The 18,632-nt window shown below is 42.2% G+C and overlaps 1 protein-coding gene across 4 annotated transcripts in view; it reads left to right on the top strand.

Annotated features, from left to right (window-relative positions):
• ANO5 (anoctamin 5) overlaps positions 1 to 17,985 on the top strand; it is an 81,423-nt gene extending 63,438 nt beyond the window's left edge. For all 4 annotated transcript variants that reach the window (XM_015411230.1, XM_015411229.1, XM_015411228.1 and 1 more), the window contains 7 exons: positions 1,626 to 1,795; positions 6,382 to 6,479; positions 7,325 to 7,455; positions 9,429 to 9,634; positions 10,954 to 11,135; positions 16,104 to 16,209; positions 16,727 to 17,985. In XM_015411230.1, the coding sequence (XP_015266716.1) occupies positions 1,626 to 1,795; positions 6,382 to 6,479; positions 7,325 to 7,455; positions 9,429 to 9,634; positions 10,954 to 11,135; positions 16,104 to 16,209; positions 16,727 to 16,951 (1,118 nt within the window). In that variant the 3' untranslated portion in view covers positions 16,952 to 17,985. The remainder of the gene's footprint in view (positions 1 to 1,625; positions 1,796 to 6,381; positions 6,480 to 7,324; positions 7,456 to 9,428; positions 9,635 to 10,953; positions 11,136 to 16,103; positions 16,210 to 16,726) is intronic.
• Positions 17,986 to 18,632: the final 647 nt, after the last annotated feature.

Below are 18,632 nucleotides of genomic sequence, written 5' to 3'. Positions count from 1 at the left end.
TTTCCAAGATTAAACTAACCCTAGCTCGAATTGTTTTATCATCTTTGAAACATTAGAGGAGAAGTAGTATGTGATGGAAAGACAATTGGAGAAACATTCTGTGTTTGTCCTCCCTGGATGTGTTACATTGTTCACATGAGTGGTCCACTTATGTGTGTGTTCAGTACAGCTCTATTCTCACCACTAATAAAGTTTGCACTGGCTCTGAGACTAAACTATCAAGTCTGTCTGTATTTGCTATACAGTAAACAAAAGAGTGACTATTTTTCAGATACTGGGTCTTTTAGGAAAGAAGTGGGATAGAAATGTTTTAAATGAGTAAATTAATGAATGCATAATAATATAATAAAAACAATCAGGGATACTTCTAAATTCAGCAGCAGATAATCCTATATATATAAAAGCCCAGCATATTGGCCCTTTCTGGCTCTCCAATTGGCTGTGCTGTGCTTTCTATCAGCCATTGGCCCATCACCTGCCATTCAAGAGTACTTGTGTACCATTGGCTGGGTGCTGGGTCCACTCCTTTCCCCCACTGACTGCCAACCTGGCCACTCTTCCCTGCCAAAATGGCTGTCTCTCCTGATGAAGACCTGTCTCCTGCTTGTCTCCTTTGTGGCTGGCTACTGAGGTGGGCCAGTAGCTATCAAACCATTCTCTTCTTCTGCTGTGGGGCTAACTTTCCCCTCAGTGGCTGTTGCTAGGCAGCCAAGCTTGGTTCTGTCAGTAAATATACAAAGGTGAGAGGCCCTTTCCAGTCTACTTTGGCCTTTGTGGTTGATGGTTGGCTGGGAAGGAGATAGTGTTGCCAACTCCAGGTTGGGACATTCATGTAGATTTGAGGGGTGGAACCTGAGAGGGTGGGGTTTGGGGAGGGGTGGAACCACATACAGGTACAATGTCATAGACTCTTCTCCAAACCAGCCATTTCCTTCTAGGGAACCTTTGTTACCAATCTCCAGGTGAGGACTGCAGATGACTCAGAATTACAACTGCTCTCCTGATGGCAGAGATCAGTTTCCCTGGAGAAAATGGTGGGCTCTGTGTCATTATACCCTGCTGAGGTCACCACAGCAAATTGACACTGAGTGCCCAAGGCCAGGGCACCCACACAAAGCCTCTTTCTAGAACTCGTTGAATTTATTTCCACAACAGGCCTTATTCCTAGTAAGATAATAAAAGCAATTGGGAATACTTCCAAAATTAGTATTGCAGAACTGAGAAAAGGATTCATAATTAAAATTGTCAAATGTCAAATGGAAATCTTGTCATTTTAGTTTGTTTTGCTTAATGACTAAGTGCTAAAAATAATTGTGTTTGTAGTTTACTCTAAAGGGATAGTCCTATGATGCCAACTACTATTAGCCAGCATGGGTTGTTTACTGGTGGTCATGTCCAACTCTGGGTCTGGACTTGACTTGCTGTTCTGTAATTGGTTCCCTCTGCTGGCAAAAACCTACTTCACTGTCCTTCAGTCTTAGGTATGGTTTTGCTCAGCCCTAGTAGGTTTGCAATTACTGAAGCCAACTTCTGATTTGTCAGCCTTGTCTAGAGAAACCAGTATTTAAATGCAGTATGTAATGGAAAGAGAATTAAAGCCCTGTTTTATTTTGTTGACCTTGCAGAAATTCCACGAACACACCTTGAGTATGAAAACAGACTGACTATGAAGATGTTCCTATTTCAATTTGTCAACTACTACTCTTCATGTTTCTATGTGGCTTTCTTCAAAGGAAAATTTGCGGGTTATCCTGGCTTTTATACGTACATGTTTAATACCTGGAGAAATGAGGAGGTATGGATTCAGTGCTGAGTGAATAGGGGAGGAAAGTTGCCAGCGTCTTTGATTTTTTTATCAAGACAGTGTAGAAAACCATAATCTTATCCCAAACTCTTCCAAGGCCAGTGTCTTCTCCATATACTGTATACTAAAAGAGAAATATACAGTTGCTGACAATTTTAGAAATTAATTGTACAATGGTACAGGGTCTCTTATTTGGCTAGACTACCATCTACCTTTCCAGTGGATCAAGTTGCTTTATTCTTTGTAGTGAAGAAGCCAAACACTCTGAGAACTCCAGTAGCTTTGGCTTTGACTTGACCTTGTGTAAAGCATTAAGAGATACTGTTGTGCTGAAATATCCAGATGTGATTGGCTGAGCTGCTCTAATATCACAGGCAAATAAGTTCTCTGGCTGCTATTAGATCCTCAGGTCTCTGATGTGACCCAAATCTCTCATACATGTGCAGCCCCAGTTGCTAGCAAAAGTGTCCTGCTAGCAAAGAGAAAACGTGTATTGTGGTATGAATTGCTGAGACCATAACCTGTGTATACAGGAGTCAAGATATAGACCAACACTCAAAACGAATGAAGGGGAATAAGCTTCTTAAATAAGAAAATAAATGTATTAAATTAACAGAAAGAGAACCAAGTTAAGTCAGGTACATAAACATAGAAGTGCTACAGAAAGGAAATAAATGCACATGTGAAGTACAAACACAGTTTAAACCCTTTCCCTAACAAACTCCCTGCTACTAAGGAAGAAAATAAAAGGGGAGAATCAAAGACATACACGCTTGCTTCCTGAAGACAGCTGGGCAGCTCTGGAGAAGTGCAGCAGAATGTGGTGGAAAAGTAGAGGAGCCAGATACACAGTTGGGGTAACAGGCTGGGATCCGAAACCTGCTATGAATCACATGGAGTGAGGGATAACCTTTATACATTTTTGCTACGATTGAGGAGGAGAAAAGATGTTAGCTTTGGAATGCGTGAGGGATGAGAAGTCCATCTCTCCAGAGATGAGCTAATTTGAAAAGAGTTCCTTTTGTGTAAGTTGTGGAAGATAGTTTTTCTTCTTTTGCATAAAAGTATCAAGGAGAAGCGTTCCTTTAGGGAGATTTAGAGTTTAGATAAGCAAGTAGATAGCTTGAGTGCCTTACATAGAGCAGGGGGAGAAATCTTCCTGTTCAGAATTTAAGATAAAGAAGAAATGGCTGGGGTTGGTCCACTGCACATTGTTTTGATTATTTGGGTCATTATTAAGGGCAGATTATCAGGGAGGGAACCCCTTAGGCCCCTGGGGGAAAAGGCCCTTTTGTTGACTCCCACCAGATATGGTTTTTACATGATTAATGGAGGAGTTGTTTCACATTCCTTGCAAGCCCGCAGCATGACTCACTGTCATTTTGATAACAGTTTGATCCAGACTCCATTTTTGATTGCTAGGTCCATGCTAAGATGTACAAGTGTACAGGGATCCAAATTGGAGGGTCTCCTGTGAGGGGGAATCCCGTGGCATCACTGGCTAACAGCAGCTAAAAATAGTCAAGGCAAGAAGCAGTGTCCACTAAAGGATAGGGTGGAAGAAAGAAGCCTAGGAAAGCAGGAGCCAGAAGTTTGAGAAGGCAGCATCCCAAGGTGGAGTTAGGAAAATGGGTGTGGGATCATGGGAGATTTCCAGAGAAATAAGAGAAGAAGCCAGGAGAAAGAGACTGAGAGGAGAAGCGGAATTGACAAAAAGAAGGGGTAGAGAATGGTGTGTGACCAAGAGGCAGAAATAGGCAGATTTTTGCTGATGAGCCTCTTATGCCATTTACAGATCTCGATGCTGTATACAATTTAGCCTTCCTCCTCTCACTCGGATCACTAAGAAACCGAGTTTGCTGAAACAAGACGGCAAGCCTAGTAGGAGTTTCTTGTTGCTGTTGTTATGCTCCAGTCTTACCTTGGCATCATCCTTATGCTTAGAAATGCTCCAGCTTTATCCTGAATTATAGTGACATATAGTAGATACACTAGGCAGCCTAGAATCTCTTAGCATTAGTTATGTGGCTCACTCCCCCTACAGTCATCAGTTTGTTTCCCAAACCTATATGACCTTAGAAGGGGAGATTCTTACAATAAAGGCAAGCTGCTTGCTCTCCTAAGCATATGAAAACCCAGTTTCTTGTACCAACTCCAGCTGAGGGAAGAAATTTATGGGTCCTGGGTTGGTTAATGAAGGGGTGTATGTGAAAAAGAACAGAAATCAGTGGTGCCTTCAATACACTGGCTCCAATTCTTAACAGGGAGTTGAAAATACAATTTGAAAGCAGCTCCACAGACCCTCTAGAATCATCTTTTACTCATCGCAAGTAGAACTTAAAGTACAAATAGAATGTATTCAACAAGAAGGGATGGGGGATTACAGTAGGAAACACATGTGCAAAACGCAGGGCTTTTCTGCATTCTCATTTTACTGTCATTCATTCGTCACCTTCGTTAGGCATCTGTCTCACCAGAACCAAGGAGACATCTTAAAAAAGAAGATTGTACAAAGCAAAATTACATTAAAAGAGTGACATAAAGATTAAGATAAAATTATCCAAAAGCAAAACTGTTCATGAATCCTTAGTGCAGCTAGCAGATATTTAGCCACTTGCAGGCTGATACAGGGATTTCTATGTGAGAAGAGGTACACTACTAGCTGCTCTCCTGGGAGACCCTGAACATTATGTAGAAGAGGTCTAATAATTATAGTGTTCAGTGTCAAATAAAAATTACAGTAAAGTAATATGTGAGCTAATTGTTTGGGAACCCCAGCCCTGCAAGGGCAATCTCTTTCACTCAAAGGTGTTCCTGAATATCTACCAAACAGAATAGCTGAGGGAATGATATTAAATGGGTCAAGCATAAAAGCTTTGCAATCATAAGGAGATTCTAGACCGGATAAATAGGCAGGTGTGGTACCATAGTCTGGTGCCACAGCATATGACACCGGAGAGCCAAAATCTACTTGCTAGAGAACACAAGGTTTGCCTTTCCATGTCTAACAGGAGCTGATGCAACAGTCTAAAAGCTTGCGCTTTCCCCCGCATCAGGGGAGATGCCAATTGAGATATTTTTTCTGTTAATTAACTTTGACCACTTGCTTGCATATTAATCCACAAGTGTAGCCGTTATGTAGCTTTCATGATCAGTTTTAAAAAAGAGAGATAGCCAGAACTTTATGGATTGAATCCACACTCTGGTTTCCACAAGCCCTTGCGTAGTTTCAAGGCACATAGCTGTGTATCTAACATAGTTAGGAAGACCCAGAATATGGCACAAAAAAGAAGACTGAACTCTCTCAGTAGCTTGGTTGAATACGCTGATCCATATAGGGATTCCGTATAGTAGCTGGGCCACAGATTTGACCTTGAATAACATGTAAAGCGGCAGGGATTTAAAATTGTCTGGGGGCCTTTCTGCTTTCTCATTTTACTTGCTGGTAAGTTCATGTTTCTTTTGGGGGGGGGTGTTCCTGTTCCACATGTGTTTTGGTCCCTCTAATGGTCAAGTCAATACCCCACAAATTTGTGTCTACCATAAAAACCTGCAGTTTAAGTCTGCAGGGAGATATGCTAGAAATAAACCTGTGTGATTATCGAATTTACCACTAGAGGGAGCAAAACACGTGCAGAACAGGGGGGAACCCTGAAGAAACAGGAACTTACCAGCAAGTAAAACAAGAATGCAGAAAAGCACCCAGATAATTTGAAGTTGAAGCAGCAGAGGCAAGAGAGTTTTCACACTTTCTTGCAGCTCTGTTTTAGGTTCCTCACTAGGCTACACTGTAAGGCGGGTGGCGGGTAAACCCCCGCTTTGGAGGCCCGATTTTTGCCGCTGCGGAATCGGGCCCTGGGGGGAACTCCGCCCCCTGAAGCGCAGCGTGACTGTGTCACCAGAGGTGACGCAACCACGTTGATCACGTTGGGGGCGTTGCCCCAATCATTGGAGGGAAAACTCTATGGTTTTCCCTCCGACGATTGGGGCCACGCCCTCAACATGTCGACGTCGTGCATCACTTCCGGTGATGTCCTGGCGGCGCGCGCGCGCGCGCACGTCCTCCGACAGCTCCCGGTGAGGCTCCCCCGCCACCAAGGTAAATAGACTTGGCAACCCTACTACACTGTTCTCTGCACAAGCTCCTCTTCAGATGGCTTCATCCCCCCTTCTCCCCCCCCCCCCGAAATCATTCCTCTCAGACACCTCCTATGGTTCCCTCACAGGAACAAAATACTTTCCCACCCAACTTCCAACACATATTTTTAAAACCCAGTTCCTGCTTTCTCTTTTAACATTGTGTCTTGGATCTTATTCCTTCCTTCTACTTGGACAACTCCTCTTAGTTGGTTGCAGAGACAGTGTTCAACTCTGGTGTGCATGTTCCTCTGATGCTAGGCATTTCCAGTAATGCAAGGACAATCACTTTCATGGAACTGGAAAGTGCCTGTTGTGAGTGGAAAGAAGGTATATGATCCAAGTCTACGTGGTATAGAGAGCAAGCAGATAGAAAGTATAAGACCCAAGCCTGTATGTTTTTCCGACCAATTGCATTTTGCTTTTGTTTCTTTTATCAGTGTGATCCTGCAGGATGCTTAATAGAACTAACAACACAGCTTACCATTATCATGGCTGGCAAACAGATCTGGGGGAATGTCCAGGAAGCTGTTTTACCGTAAGTGATGCTGAGACTACTTTGAAGAAATATCCAAAATTAATTTGAGCAGTATCCCCTCTTTCACTATGCTCAGAGTAATAATAGAGTCACATTCACCACCTGTAGGCAAGTTATCTCACCCCCAGTAAGTTGTGATGACAGCCTGCCATCTGCATATAGGATGGGAAATCTCTCAAAATCTCTCAAAAATAAATCTGCTTGATAAAGCATCAGAGTATAAATTAATTAGAGGAGGTAGGTGTGATATTAGTTCTAACAGTGTTCATAATAGTCATGTAAGGAGAATTACACTGATTCCGCAAAAGCAGTTGTTCCGCCCTCGGTCTCCCATTCCCCCCCGGTTGTACTGCTCAATTTCCCACTAGTTGCTGCGCAGCCGTGTTTTGACCCGCACCTCCCCCTGATTACCCCCATGTCCTCTTAATCCTAAAAAATAAGGATCAAGAAGATGGGAAAATCAGGGGGAGATGCAGGTCAAAACGTGGCTGCACAGCAAATAGTGGGAATTTGAGCAGTACAACTGGGGGAAACGGGAGAGCAAGGGCGGAACAACTGCTTTTGCAGAATCAGTCCCATGGTGTTTGTAAAAGGTTTCCATTGTAAGATCCGTAACAAGATTAATAGTTCAGATTTCATGAATTTCGGATTTAGGGATGGCAAATGTCTGGAAAAATGACACTATGCCTAAGTCCTAGGTTCAAATTTTTAGGCAAATTCAGTATCCCATGAGCAGGACATTTCCAGCACTTTTTTGTGAGGAGTGCTTTGGGGGGGTTATCACATGATTCTGTCTTCTACTGTTCTGTTTTCTGTCCCTGCCCACTGTATGTTTTTCCCCCCAGGTGGATCTGGAATTGGTGGGGCCGTCGGAGAGCTGGGAGCAGCCCAGAGAATCTGTACAGTCGATGGGAACATGACCACGATCTGCAGACCTTTGGACCCTTGGGACTATTCTACGAATACCTAGAAATGGGTAAGCACAGTGCATGGAAATCTTGTTCCTTGTGTACTGATACTGATATATCTCCTTCTTTTCCATTTTTCATCAGTAAGCAGTAGGGGGGTTTACATGTACCCATGCTCGAGCCCCCATGTGCCCATAGCCACATGCAGAAATAGTTGTGTGGACTAGATGGTGGAACTACGGTATGAAGTTTCTGTGCAATTCAAGCGATTTGTAAACGAGGCAGCATTTATGGATACCCTGTGACATGACATGAAAAAAGCACTGATAATTTGAGCACAAAAAATGGTTGCCTAATTATTAATATTTTGATATGTTGTGTGATGGAATATGAAATGAGATGAATTTTAACAGCCATTCACTACAAAATCAGTCTTTGTAACTTGCACACAGCTGGGCATAGTAAAAATTGCAGTTCTTCCCATGATAACACAATAAAAGGCGTAGCTTTCTCTAATGTTGCAGTGTGCAGAGATAATATACTTAAGCAGGAAATTTAAAGCCAGCAGCTGTTTGTGTTGTGATTACACAGAACAGCCAACAGAGGGCACATGGTAACTAACAAGTATAGTTTCTAAAACAATCAGAAATTAAGGTCTATTGGAATCAATGAAAAGCACAACAGTGTTACAAGAGTTTTATAAATATTAATAATAGCTTTATCCTCAGTCAGGAGGCATTGCATAAATAAATACTAGCATTGTTTAATTGGCTTCAGTATACTTCAAGATATTATTTCATTTATTTGAATTCACCATAGAGTAAAAAAAAACACACTACAAAATGTGTTCCATATATGAAATGGAACCATCTATATATCTAATAGCCAAGTTGCCTCCTCCGTGCGGATATCTAAATCCGCACATCGGGGGCACTTGGGGGGCAGAGAGATTTTCCTGCACACTTGGAGCAGTCCCCAGGTGTGCAGAAAAATCTAAAAAGTTGAAAAAATATATGGGGAATATTTAAAGCCCCCCCCAAAGTAAAAGCATTCCCTGCGCATGCACAGATAATGCTCTGGCCATTGTGGGGGGAGGCTCGGCGGGCCCGGTGGCTGGGAGCCACTCGGGCCTCGCTGCTGGTGCCCGGGGGGAGCAGGAGAAGGCTCGGCAGGCCCACGTGGCTCACCGCCAATGGTGGGGGCAGGGGAGAAGGATCGGCGGGCCCAGGCCTTGCTGTCGGTGCGGGGAAGAAGGCTCACCTGTGGCTGCTTCCTCCTCTTCCACGTGGAGCTCCTTCTCCCCCCCCCCGAGTATCGCGGGTCCCCGCTTCTTGTATAACTGAATATTCATCTGTGGAAAGTAAAGGCTAGAAGAGAACCGAAAAACAGTGTTTTACCATATTTCCTGTTTATTAATCGTATTTGATTATGGAGGCTCAAGACAGTTTTAAATCTCTCATTACTTCCTAACCATCTCTACATCCCCCCCCATTTCTCCCTGTCTCTCATTCATATTCCCTGTAGCAGTCCCTATTAAGGTTTTTAATAGCTGGAGTCACCCAGGTCCTTCCTCTTTCCACAGAGACTTTCTTGGGCACAAGATTGAGAATGAGACTGTCAGGCAGCCCTGTAGCTAAGGACTTTTTAGGGAGAGGGCTGGGGGGGGGGGCGCCTGCTAATCCAATCAAAGACTCCAGGGCAAGAGCTGCAGCAGCCACAGTCTCCGGGTCCAGCTCCCCCCCCCCAAGGAGCCCCAGTGCCTCTTCCCGTGGCACAGCACCAGGGACAGCCTCTGAAGCCACTGCCCTTGTCCTCCCTGCCAACAGGGATCTGCCTCCAGACACATTTATGTGTATTTAAAAAATGCATGTGCCTCTCATATGATCCAGCTCAATATTTTCACTCCCACTAATGTTTCTTCCCAAAACTGCTTTATGTATTCTGAATGTTCCAACATGTTCATTACTGTGATCAGTTCAAACATATTTTCTCTTAAGTTTCATTCAATCGTCTGCCTTTATTTTTCTCTTTATTTGTCTAGTTATTCAGTTTGGATTCATTACTCTGTTTGTGGCCTCTTTTCCATTGGCCCCGCTACTTGCTCTGATGAACAATATCTTGGAGATTAGAGTTGATTCCTGGAAACTTACAACACAATTTAGAAGGCCAGTGGCAGCTAAAGCCCATAGCATAGGTATTTGGCAAGAAATTTTAAATGGAATGGCAATCTTGTCAGTTGTCACAAATGTAAGTAACAAAATCAATTTTATTTGAAAAATCTTTTTTAGAAAATAATTATGGAATTTCTATACTAGAGTGTAAACTGTTTTAATATTCCAAGGTTTTTTCCAGAAAATCATGGTATTTGTAGTTCTGTAAAGTGGCTGTTCTCAGCATTTTAACAAAATTAGATTTTTTTCTGGTAAATAAAGATTAGTTTACCATGCTGGGCTCTTATATCCTGCTAAAATAAAGATTAGTTTACCATGCTGGGCTCTTATTTCCTGCTAAAACAAATGAAACAAGTTAGTTGCTTAAACTGCTTTAGTTAGATTGTGACTTCCTACTTTATTTACTTTTAACCTGTGACCCCCACCCTAGTAGAAATTAACATGAGTTCATGAGTGGGTGTGGCTCAGAACTGGTGATCCATTGTCTTTCATAATGACAGAAACCAAGACAGCTATTTGATAGGAACATCCTGTACCCCATTTTGTTTTTAAGAACTGATCTGTTGATGAGCCATTCATATATCAAGGTTGGCTCTTAAAAGCTGGGTTACTTGTCTCTTTGGTGACCTGGTGTTTTGCAACTCTTGGATTCTGGGGCTATGTGTAAAGCACAGTCTGCTCCATTCACCATTCCTTAATAACTAATTTTTTAAATGTCAGCCTGTAGGTAAAAAGGAAGTGTTCATTTATCAGAATAATTATCACAGTTACTTACATCCTCTCCACAATCTTTATTTTGTCAATAATACTGTTCTCCAATGCAAGGAGCTTTCTCCTGACACAAGATGATCATCCACTGATGGAACAGCCTCTTGAATCAGGGGATGGCTTCTTGCATTGGAGGAAAGTACCACCATTAAAAGAACAGATCTGTAGGATCCAAATTCATCTTGTGACATTTGCTGAAAGCCCTGATGGGACCTACTTGATTTTTGGAAACTGTGATCATGGTAAATTTGCTATGTCCAGGCTTGTAAATGATCCTGTTTCTCATCACCCAAGGCAAGGAAGAACTTCTGTCTAGTGACCAAGCAATGAAGTATTTCAAAATTCATTTTTGTTTGTTTGTTTTATTGGAGGCAATCAATAGCTAACAGGGTGTATGTGGACAGCCAGGCTTTTAAAATAGATAGATAGATAGACAGACAGACAGACAGACATTGGCAAATAATTTTTTTAACTTATTTGCAAGGTTAGTATAGACATTGAAAATGCTATGTACCCAGTTTCAAAGCAAATTTCCTTTTGCTAATTATTGATAAGTGGATACTTTATTCACAGAAAATATCAAGTGAAGGCTGGTGAAACTTAACACAGTGTATTTCTTTCTTTCAGGCATTCATTGTAGCCTTCACATCTGATATGATCCCTCGATTAGTTTACTATTATGCCTATTATACAGACCCTAATTCACCCATGTCGGGATACATTAACAGCAGTCTGTCCATATTCCAAACCTCAGACTTTTCTGACGCAAACAAACCTGAACAATCTACAGAACACTATGATACCTGCAGGTTAGTTGTACTTAATACCTTGTATATTTTATACATAGGTTTTCTTATTGAATCTGTCTAATTCCCCTTTAAGGCATAGATGACTTTAAATGGGGATTAAATGGATTTATGGAGGATAGGCCATGGTCAAGGCCGGATCTACCATTAGGCCAACCTAGGCGGCCGCCTAGGGCGCAGACCTCAGAAGAGCGCTGCGGCCAGCAGCCGGGCACGCCACCCACCACGGCCAGCCACAACAAAGCCCTGCTCCGCTCGCTGTGAAGACTAAGGTCAACAGTTGTCGCTTCCTCATTCCCAGCATGCAAAGAGCCGCGCTCCACCAGCTCTCAGCAGCGACTCTGCCTTGCCATGTCTGAGGTTTCCTTTGCCCCCCACAGCCTCCCCCAGACACTCTCTTTTGCAATATGCTGAGGAGGCTCCCATCCAGCTTTGTTCCCTGCGAGGCTTTCACGGGAGCCTCCTCTGACGTTGCATCTGTCAGCGCGGAAGAGGCTTTTGAAGGGCTAGCCCTGGAGCTCCATCTCTGAGTGGAGAAGAAATTCAGACCCGCTTTGTCTCCCTGAGAAGCAACAGGAGGGACGTTTCTGCTTTCCTGTGCTCCTGCCCCGGCACACTGCACCTCCAGCTCTGAAGCTGAAAACTATCTCCTAGAAATCAGCCAAGGCTGCATTCCTTCTCATGCCGTTCAAGGGCAGGGAAATGGTGAGTATGTTGGACTCCCAGGCTGAGAGGCCCAAGTGCAAATCTCCACCCAGAGACGAGTCTTGCTGTGAGACCGTGATCTGGTTCCTGGCTTTTCCTCTAAGCAACCTCACGGGGCTGTTATGAGGATAAAATGGGGAAGGCAGAAACAGGCGGCCCTGAGCTCCTTGGAAGAAACCCTGAGATTTAAACAAAGAGAGATATTGGGATCTGGAGCAACCCAGAATAAACCTTGCCTCAAAATTCCTGTAAAATTCAAAGTTGGGCAGAAAGCCCCCCCCCCCCCCCGCTCCCCGAGCGTGGCCTGAACATTTGCTACCTTGGTTTATAGGGCTTTGTTACCATTTTATGCATTTATATTTTATTCCTGCTTTTCAATCAGACAGTGGTTCCCAGAAATTAAACACACACACACACATTACAATTAACATTCACTGCAAAGGTTCCTTGGGGAAGAGAGGCTTTTCTTAAGAATAACCCAGCGCCTTCTGCCCAATTCAGACTGTGTAGAAAATGAGGAAGAGAATGTGGCGAGGGGCTTTTTTACTTGAGTTCATCAACCCTCCCTGTTCACAGAAATGGTGTAAAATACTGGCTTTCTTCTGCGGCCAGTCTAACAGAACCTCCCCCTCCCTTTCGTTTAATTTCTTTCCATGTGGAGAGAGATACCAAACTTTTTTCCCTCCTTCTCCCATAACACCAGGACTTAGAGGCACCCAGTTAAATGGATCAGCAGTTGAGGCAGAAATGTATGAGACGTTGTATCAGCAATCTAGCTTTGCATGCAGAGTTCCCTGCTGCCCTTTGGGTCAACTTCCATAGTTTAGGGACTGATTCACACCAAGTATACTTGATAAATGCACTGTGTGCCACACAATTTTCAACAGTGGGCTGTCACACATAGAACAAGAATCCTTCTCACACTTCCAGTGTCAGGGGCAAGTGGTGAAAGCAGCTTCTCAAAACTCAAACTTATAAAAACACACATACCCTCAACAATACTGCAAAAGAGACTGCTTGGTTTGGCAACTATTTCAATTGAACATGCTAAAGCATCAGCGCTTGACCAGAAGGAACTGGGGACAAAATCTGCTAAAGAAAAGGCACGCAAAATGAGATTCTGATGTGCCTGAAATGGAAACATTAAGGATACTTAAATTTCAACATCACAATCAACAGGATTTTTCAAAATGCTTTGTGATTTGTGTTTTCCTGTTTGAGAGAGAAAATCAGAGATTGTATTACTTGTTCTCACAATTAAAAAAAAGAAATTAGGAAATTAGGAAAATCAGAGATTGTATTACTTGTTCTCACAATTAAAAAAAAGAAATTAGGAAATTAGGAAAATCAGAGATTGTATTACTTGTTCTCACAATTAAAAAAAAGAAATTAGGAAATTAGGAAAATCAGAGATTGTATTACTTGTTCTCACAATTAAAAAAAAAGAAATTAGGAATATGCAATTCTGGTCACCACACCTTAAAAAGGATATTATAGCTTTGGAAAAAGTGCAGAAAAGGGCAACTCGAATGATAAAAGGGTTGGAACACTTTCCCTGTGAGGAAAGGTTAAGGCGGTTAGGGCTCTTTAGCTTGGAGAAACGACGACTGAGGGGTGACATGATTGAGGTTTATAAGATTATGCATGGGAAAGAGCAGGTAGAGAAAGAGGTACTTTTCTCCCTTTCTCACAATACAAGAACTCGTGGGCACTCCATGAAACTGCAGAGCGGTCGGGTTAGAACGGATAAAAGGAAGTACTTCTTCACCCAAAGAGTGATTAACACTTGAAAGTCACTGCCACAGGAAGTGGTGGCGGCTACAAGCATGGATGGCTTCAAAAGGGAATTAGATAAGCATATGGAGCAGAGGTCCATCAGTGGCTATTAGCCACAAGGTATAGATAGGGGCTCTGGGGCAAGTGATGCTCTGTCTTCTTGGTGCTTGGGGGGGGGGTCAACAGTGGGAGGGCTTCTAATGTCCTGGCCCCACTGGTGGACCTCCTGATGGCACTGGTATTTCTGGCCACTGTGTGATACAGAGTGTTGGACTGGATGGGCCTTTGGCCTGATCCAACATTGGCATCTCTTATGTTCTTATGTTCAAATTTTGTGTTTTTCATTCCTCCTAAAATGCATTTATGTTTGAAAATTGGTGGGCGCAAGGGGGGGGGTGTGTGCCAGAAGGTAGCGTCACCTTGTGTGCAAAAAAAAACCTGGCCCTGGCCCTGGCTATGGTGACTAAAAGGGCCCTCCACATTCAGAGGCACTAAAGCTCTGACTCCCAGTGCCCTGTGGCAACATCAGGGGAAGGCCTCGGCTCCTGTGCCCTGTTCTTGGCCCTCCATATGAGCTGGTTGGCCACTGTGTGAGACAGTATTGGACTAGATGGACCATTAGTCAGATCCAGCAAGGGTCTTTTTATGTTCTTAATAAAAAACTAATCACATTTCATAATGCACATTAAATTATTTCTGAAACTCAAATTTTCACTTACATTATTCTTCTTCTTATAAGGTGAAAGGTAGAACTTTTTAGTCATAAGAAAAGTTTATTTTATTGTGCAGTAAAAGGAAATGTGATTTGATTTAACCTTGCAGAAAAGTGTAAACATGGAAATCGACATGGTAGTATTACAAAATAGTAACCCAAGTGTTGGGAGTAAGGGAATGTAATGATTCTAGATGATTTTATCTTATTTTTACTTCCACGATTAAAGTAATTGGAGCAAGAACTAGCTTTGAAGCTGAGCCGTTGTCAAAAAATAAAAACCAAGAAAAACCTGATGTGACATCTCCTGCTTTTGCTTGGAATGCATAGAAAAATAAACGTGGCATATCATCTCATGCATTTCTCAATCACACCCTTCATTCAGGGGATAATATGGGGCAGGGAAAGCACGAAGTGATGATGTTGCACCAGGCTTTTTCTTAGCTTCACATTGCCAGAAGGAAGTATCACATCTAATCCCATCCTAAGAAGAAATGCACACTAATTTTTTGTGTCACATGGTGAGTTTTTTGCCACGATCTTAAAATGAAAATCCATGTTTAAATCTCACTTCAGTCATCTCTACTGCAGCCTTTCCGATATACCTGTCAAACCTACGTTTGAGGCAACTGACTATATGCATTTGGTGGAAAGGAGGTGTTGATTCACACAATTTAGCTTCACATGTTTCTGTGCTACATGTACACACAGTTCCAGCAGTGGCTCATGTGCTTCTGCCACTAAGTGCCTGTGGGAGAATAGATTCAAAGCCATTACTAGAGGGTGTCACAGCAGAGCTATAGAGATGACAAGAGGGGGACCCGCGATACTCGCGGGGGGAGAGAAGAGCTCCGTCTCCTCCATCCCCCCCGCTCAATCTCCCCGAGGCGGAGGCGGCGGAGAGGCCGGTCCTCCCCCCCTTTGCCGGGCGCGGCGTTAAACATCCCCCCGAAATTTTTTTCAAGGTTTAGCATTTTTGTGCACAGGTGGGGACTGGCCCATGTGTGCACAAACCTCCCCCTCCCCCCCAAGTGCCCCCGGAGCGCGGATTTAGTGATCCGCACTCACGGGGGCAACTTGGCTATTAGTATATAGATACATCAGCACCATGCAGGCACACATTCACTGTGGGTAGCAGCACCCAACATAGGGTAACATCAGTAGCCAACGGTGGTCAGTGTTACCTGCTCAGCAGCCAAAGACCTTCAAAGCACGGAAGTAACAAGTCCCCTTGTCAATGCTGCCGTTCCTTCATGACATCTTCTGTATGGGCATTAGATTCCCCTTCCTTTTTTTTTGGCAGCTTTATTTCTGGCACTGCCTTATAATGGGTAAAACTGTCACAGAAATCCATGCTCGGCTTGTTCCTATTCTTTTCAGGGTTTCAGTTTTGGAGTGTTTAAGCTTTAGCTGTTTGTTTGAGCAAATTCCCTGCATGCTACCATGTGTTATGTTTCTGTTCCCTGATTTATTCTAGACCACAATCCATCATGCTATGCAACCTTATCCAAACATAACCTAATGACAGCAGTAAGCTGTGTGTACCTTGCTCTGCCAGCATGTCATCCACAATCTGTTTTTCCTATGAATGTACAAACAAGAGGCACTAACCAGCTAGAATAGTCGTGTTCTATAAACAGTAAAATAAATCAAAACATTCAGATCAAGATCAAAAGGCTTCTTAAATGACAGCTGTATTTAAATGTAAATGCCACAGAGCTTGTAATCTGTCTGTGTTTGAACATAGCTCTTCACCTTTATGTGTTTGTGTCTAACAGGTACAGGGACTATCGATATCCACCAGACCATGAGAGGAAGTATACACACACCATGCAGTTCTGGCATATTCTGGCTGCCAAAATGGCTTTTATAATTATTATGGAGGTAAGTCCTGTTTGTTGTATTGAATACAGAAATACGGAATTAGGGTTGTTGGTTTTTTTTTTAATGTATACACATATCGTAAAAGAGTTTTAGAAGTTCATGGAGCTTTTCCGTGGAGTTTGTTTCAGGAACCCCCAATAATAAAAATAATAGATATGAGACAACCAAGTCCGGACTATTGCAGAACATGCCTCAGACGACGGGGGAACTGGGAAGAGCAAAGCTGTTGCATATATGATTCAGCCTAGTATGTGGAGTAGCTCTAAGATCTGTTGCACTGAACAGTGAAGCTGTTTGTTAGAAAGTTTATGGATTTCTGTACCTCCAATCTTAACAGTTACGAAACAGTAATGGCATTAAACAAGATTTCACCCCAGTGTTGAAAAGCTGCTTAACAACTAACAGTTTGACATTACAAATGCTTATGACAGAGAAAGGGGAAGCTAATATCTGATCATTTAGCTTTAAATCCCTATTTATGTATATACATTGTTCTATGTTGCCTCCTACCTCACAGCACGTTGTCTTCATTGTCAAGTTCTTCATTGCCTGGATGATCCCTGATGTCCCATCTGAGGTGAAAGCCAAAATAAAGCGTGAGAAGTACTTAACACAAAAAATCCTACATGAGTATGAACTCAATAAACTCAGGCAGAAACTATGTGAAAGCAGAACCTATGCCAGTATGGAAAAGGAAGTCATTGCCAGTGAAGGGAGAGTGGAGTTGGCAGAAGTCATGTAACATGAGGACATGCTGTACGCCTTGGGAATTCTAGCCTGTGAAATTTGGTTGCTTATTATCCGAAAGCTGCTCAGTAGGCTGCGAGAGCTGTTGAGGATATCTACTGCTTTGCATATGGTCCTAAAAGTCTTACTAAAGAAGATTAGGAGGAAAAATGTGGATCAGCCGTCAAGAAGCCTATCTTGTTGAGTTCCACAGGCTCCTTGCTATATAAGCTTGGAAACAAAGTTTGGCCCATGGTATTGCAATGTCTCTTCTACTGCCATCTCTTTCTGAGACATTATACTTTCTGGAACAAGGGTTGTCATTAAGTGTTTGTTTAATGAATAGCCTGAAAAAGTTCCATGTTCTCAGCTGTGACTCAAAACCATGCCTTTCAATGTATGAGAATGGTCTCCTTAAAAAGTATCATGCAGGTTGCCAGGAAGGGCAAAAATTATTTCCTGGGTCCTGACCCAGGCTAGATTTTGTGTGTGTGTATATGTGTGTGCGTGTGTGTGTTGATAAAGGATATCTGTGAGGTTGAGATTGTGGGACATGCACTCCTCCACTTGAAGCACTGTCGATTGATGGTGCAGGAGCCAAAAGGGAGACATCCTTATTGTTTTAATAGAGTTTTGTATCCCCATATTATGTTTCCTTTGGACTTAACAGTATACCACAGCCTTGTGGTGCTTGTATCCCCTTTCTTGTCTGCTTGTTTCCTGACCTGGGAATATTGGACGCTCAGATGCTAATCTGCTAGTCATACTTAACTTGGAAAGGTTCAAACCGCTTAGTTTAGCTAGTATGAAAAAGGTTTGAGGCACCTTGGCTCTACCAACACACAAACAAAACTCACATCTGATTTAAGAAAATAAGAGCCTTACTCAGTATTAAAGAAATACTAATCCGTATTTCTCTGCTTGCTAACACTGGCTGTTAGAGAGCATGTGGGTTTTTTTTAATTATTTGGTTTAGATAATGGATATGAGCATTAGATACATGGAACATTACTTGGAAAATCTTACACATATCATATATTTGCATTTGTGCCTCACAAATTTGCACCTTTAAATAGGTTATCATTCATTTAGGTTATTTTATAGGTTATTTTTAAAGTTCAGATAGCGTGAACTGTACATGAATTATAATACAAAATTAATTATTGCATAACCTAACAAAAATCAAAGCCTACAATTTATTTTTCTGCCTAATAGTTTTCATCAGTAAACATTTTGCAAAGTAAATGTTAATTAAGAAAGTTTGTGGACTTATGGCTTCTGTATCCTGGAAATGGCTTGATGTTTTGTCATAGAATTAATAATTTGGAAGAATTTTTTAAAATTATGCTCTCATGCTATTTAGTGAGGAGATGAGGAAGAAAAAAAATCTTCATGAATATATTTGGCAAAGGCCTAAACCGCTGAAGTCTGTCATTGACTTCAATACTGTTAGGTAAAGGCTGGAGTCCTTATTTCAGAAATATTGTTAAAATAGTTTGAAATTCTCAGAATTTATGAGGGTTATAAACCTATGTTGTGAAACTGCCTTAATGTTAAATCTGTTTGTGTTTGTAGATGAAAGCATTTGTTCATATCTGAATGTATGTTCTTGATAGCTAATTAATGCAAGGTTATGTATCTCGATATATCCAATAACTTTAGTGCTGGAAAGTAATCATTTTAAATGTTGCCTAGAA

Source organism: Gekko japonicus, unplaced genomic scaffold (assembly GCF_001447785.1).
Source record: "Gekko japonicus isolate JY-2015 unplaced genomic scaffold, Gekko_japonicus_V1.1 scaffold1245, whole genome shotgun sequence".
NCBI lineage: Eukaryota > Metazoa > Chordata > Lepidosauria > Squamata > Gekkonidae > Gekko > Gekko japonicus.
Note: the sequence above shows the minus strand (reverse complement) of the source record. Positions and strands in the feature narration are given on the sequence as shown.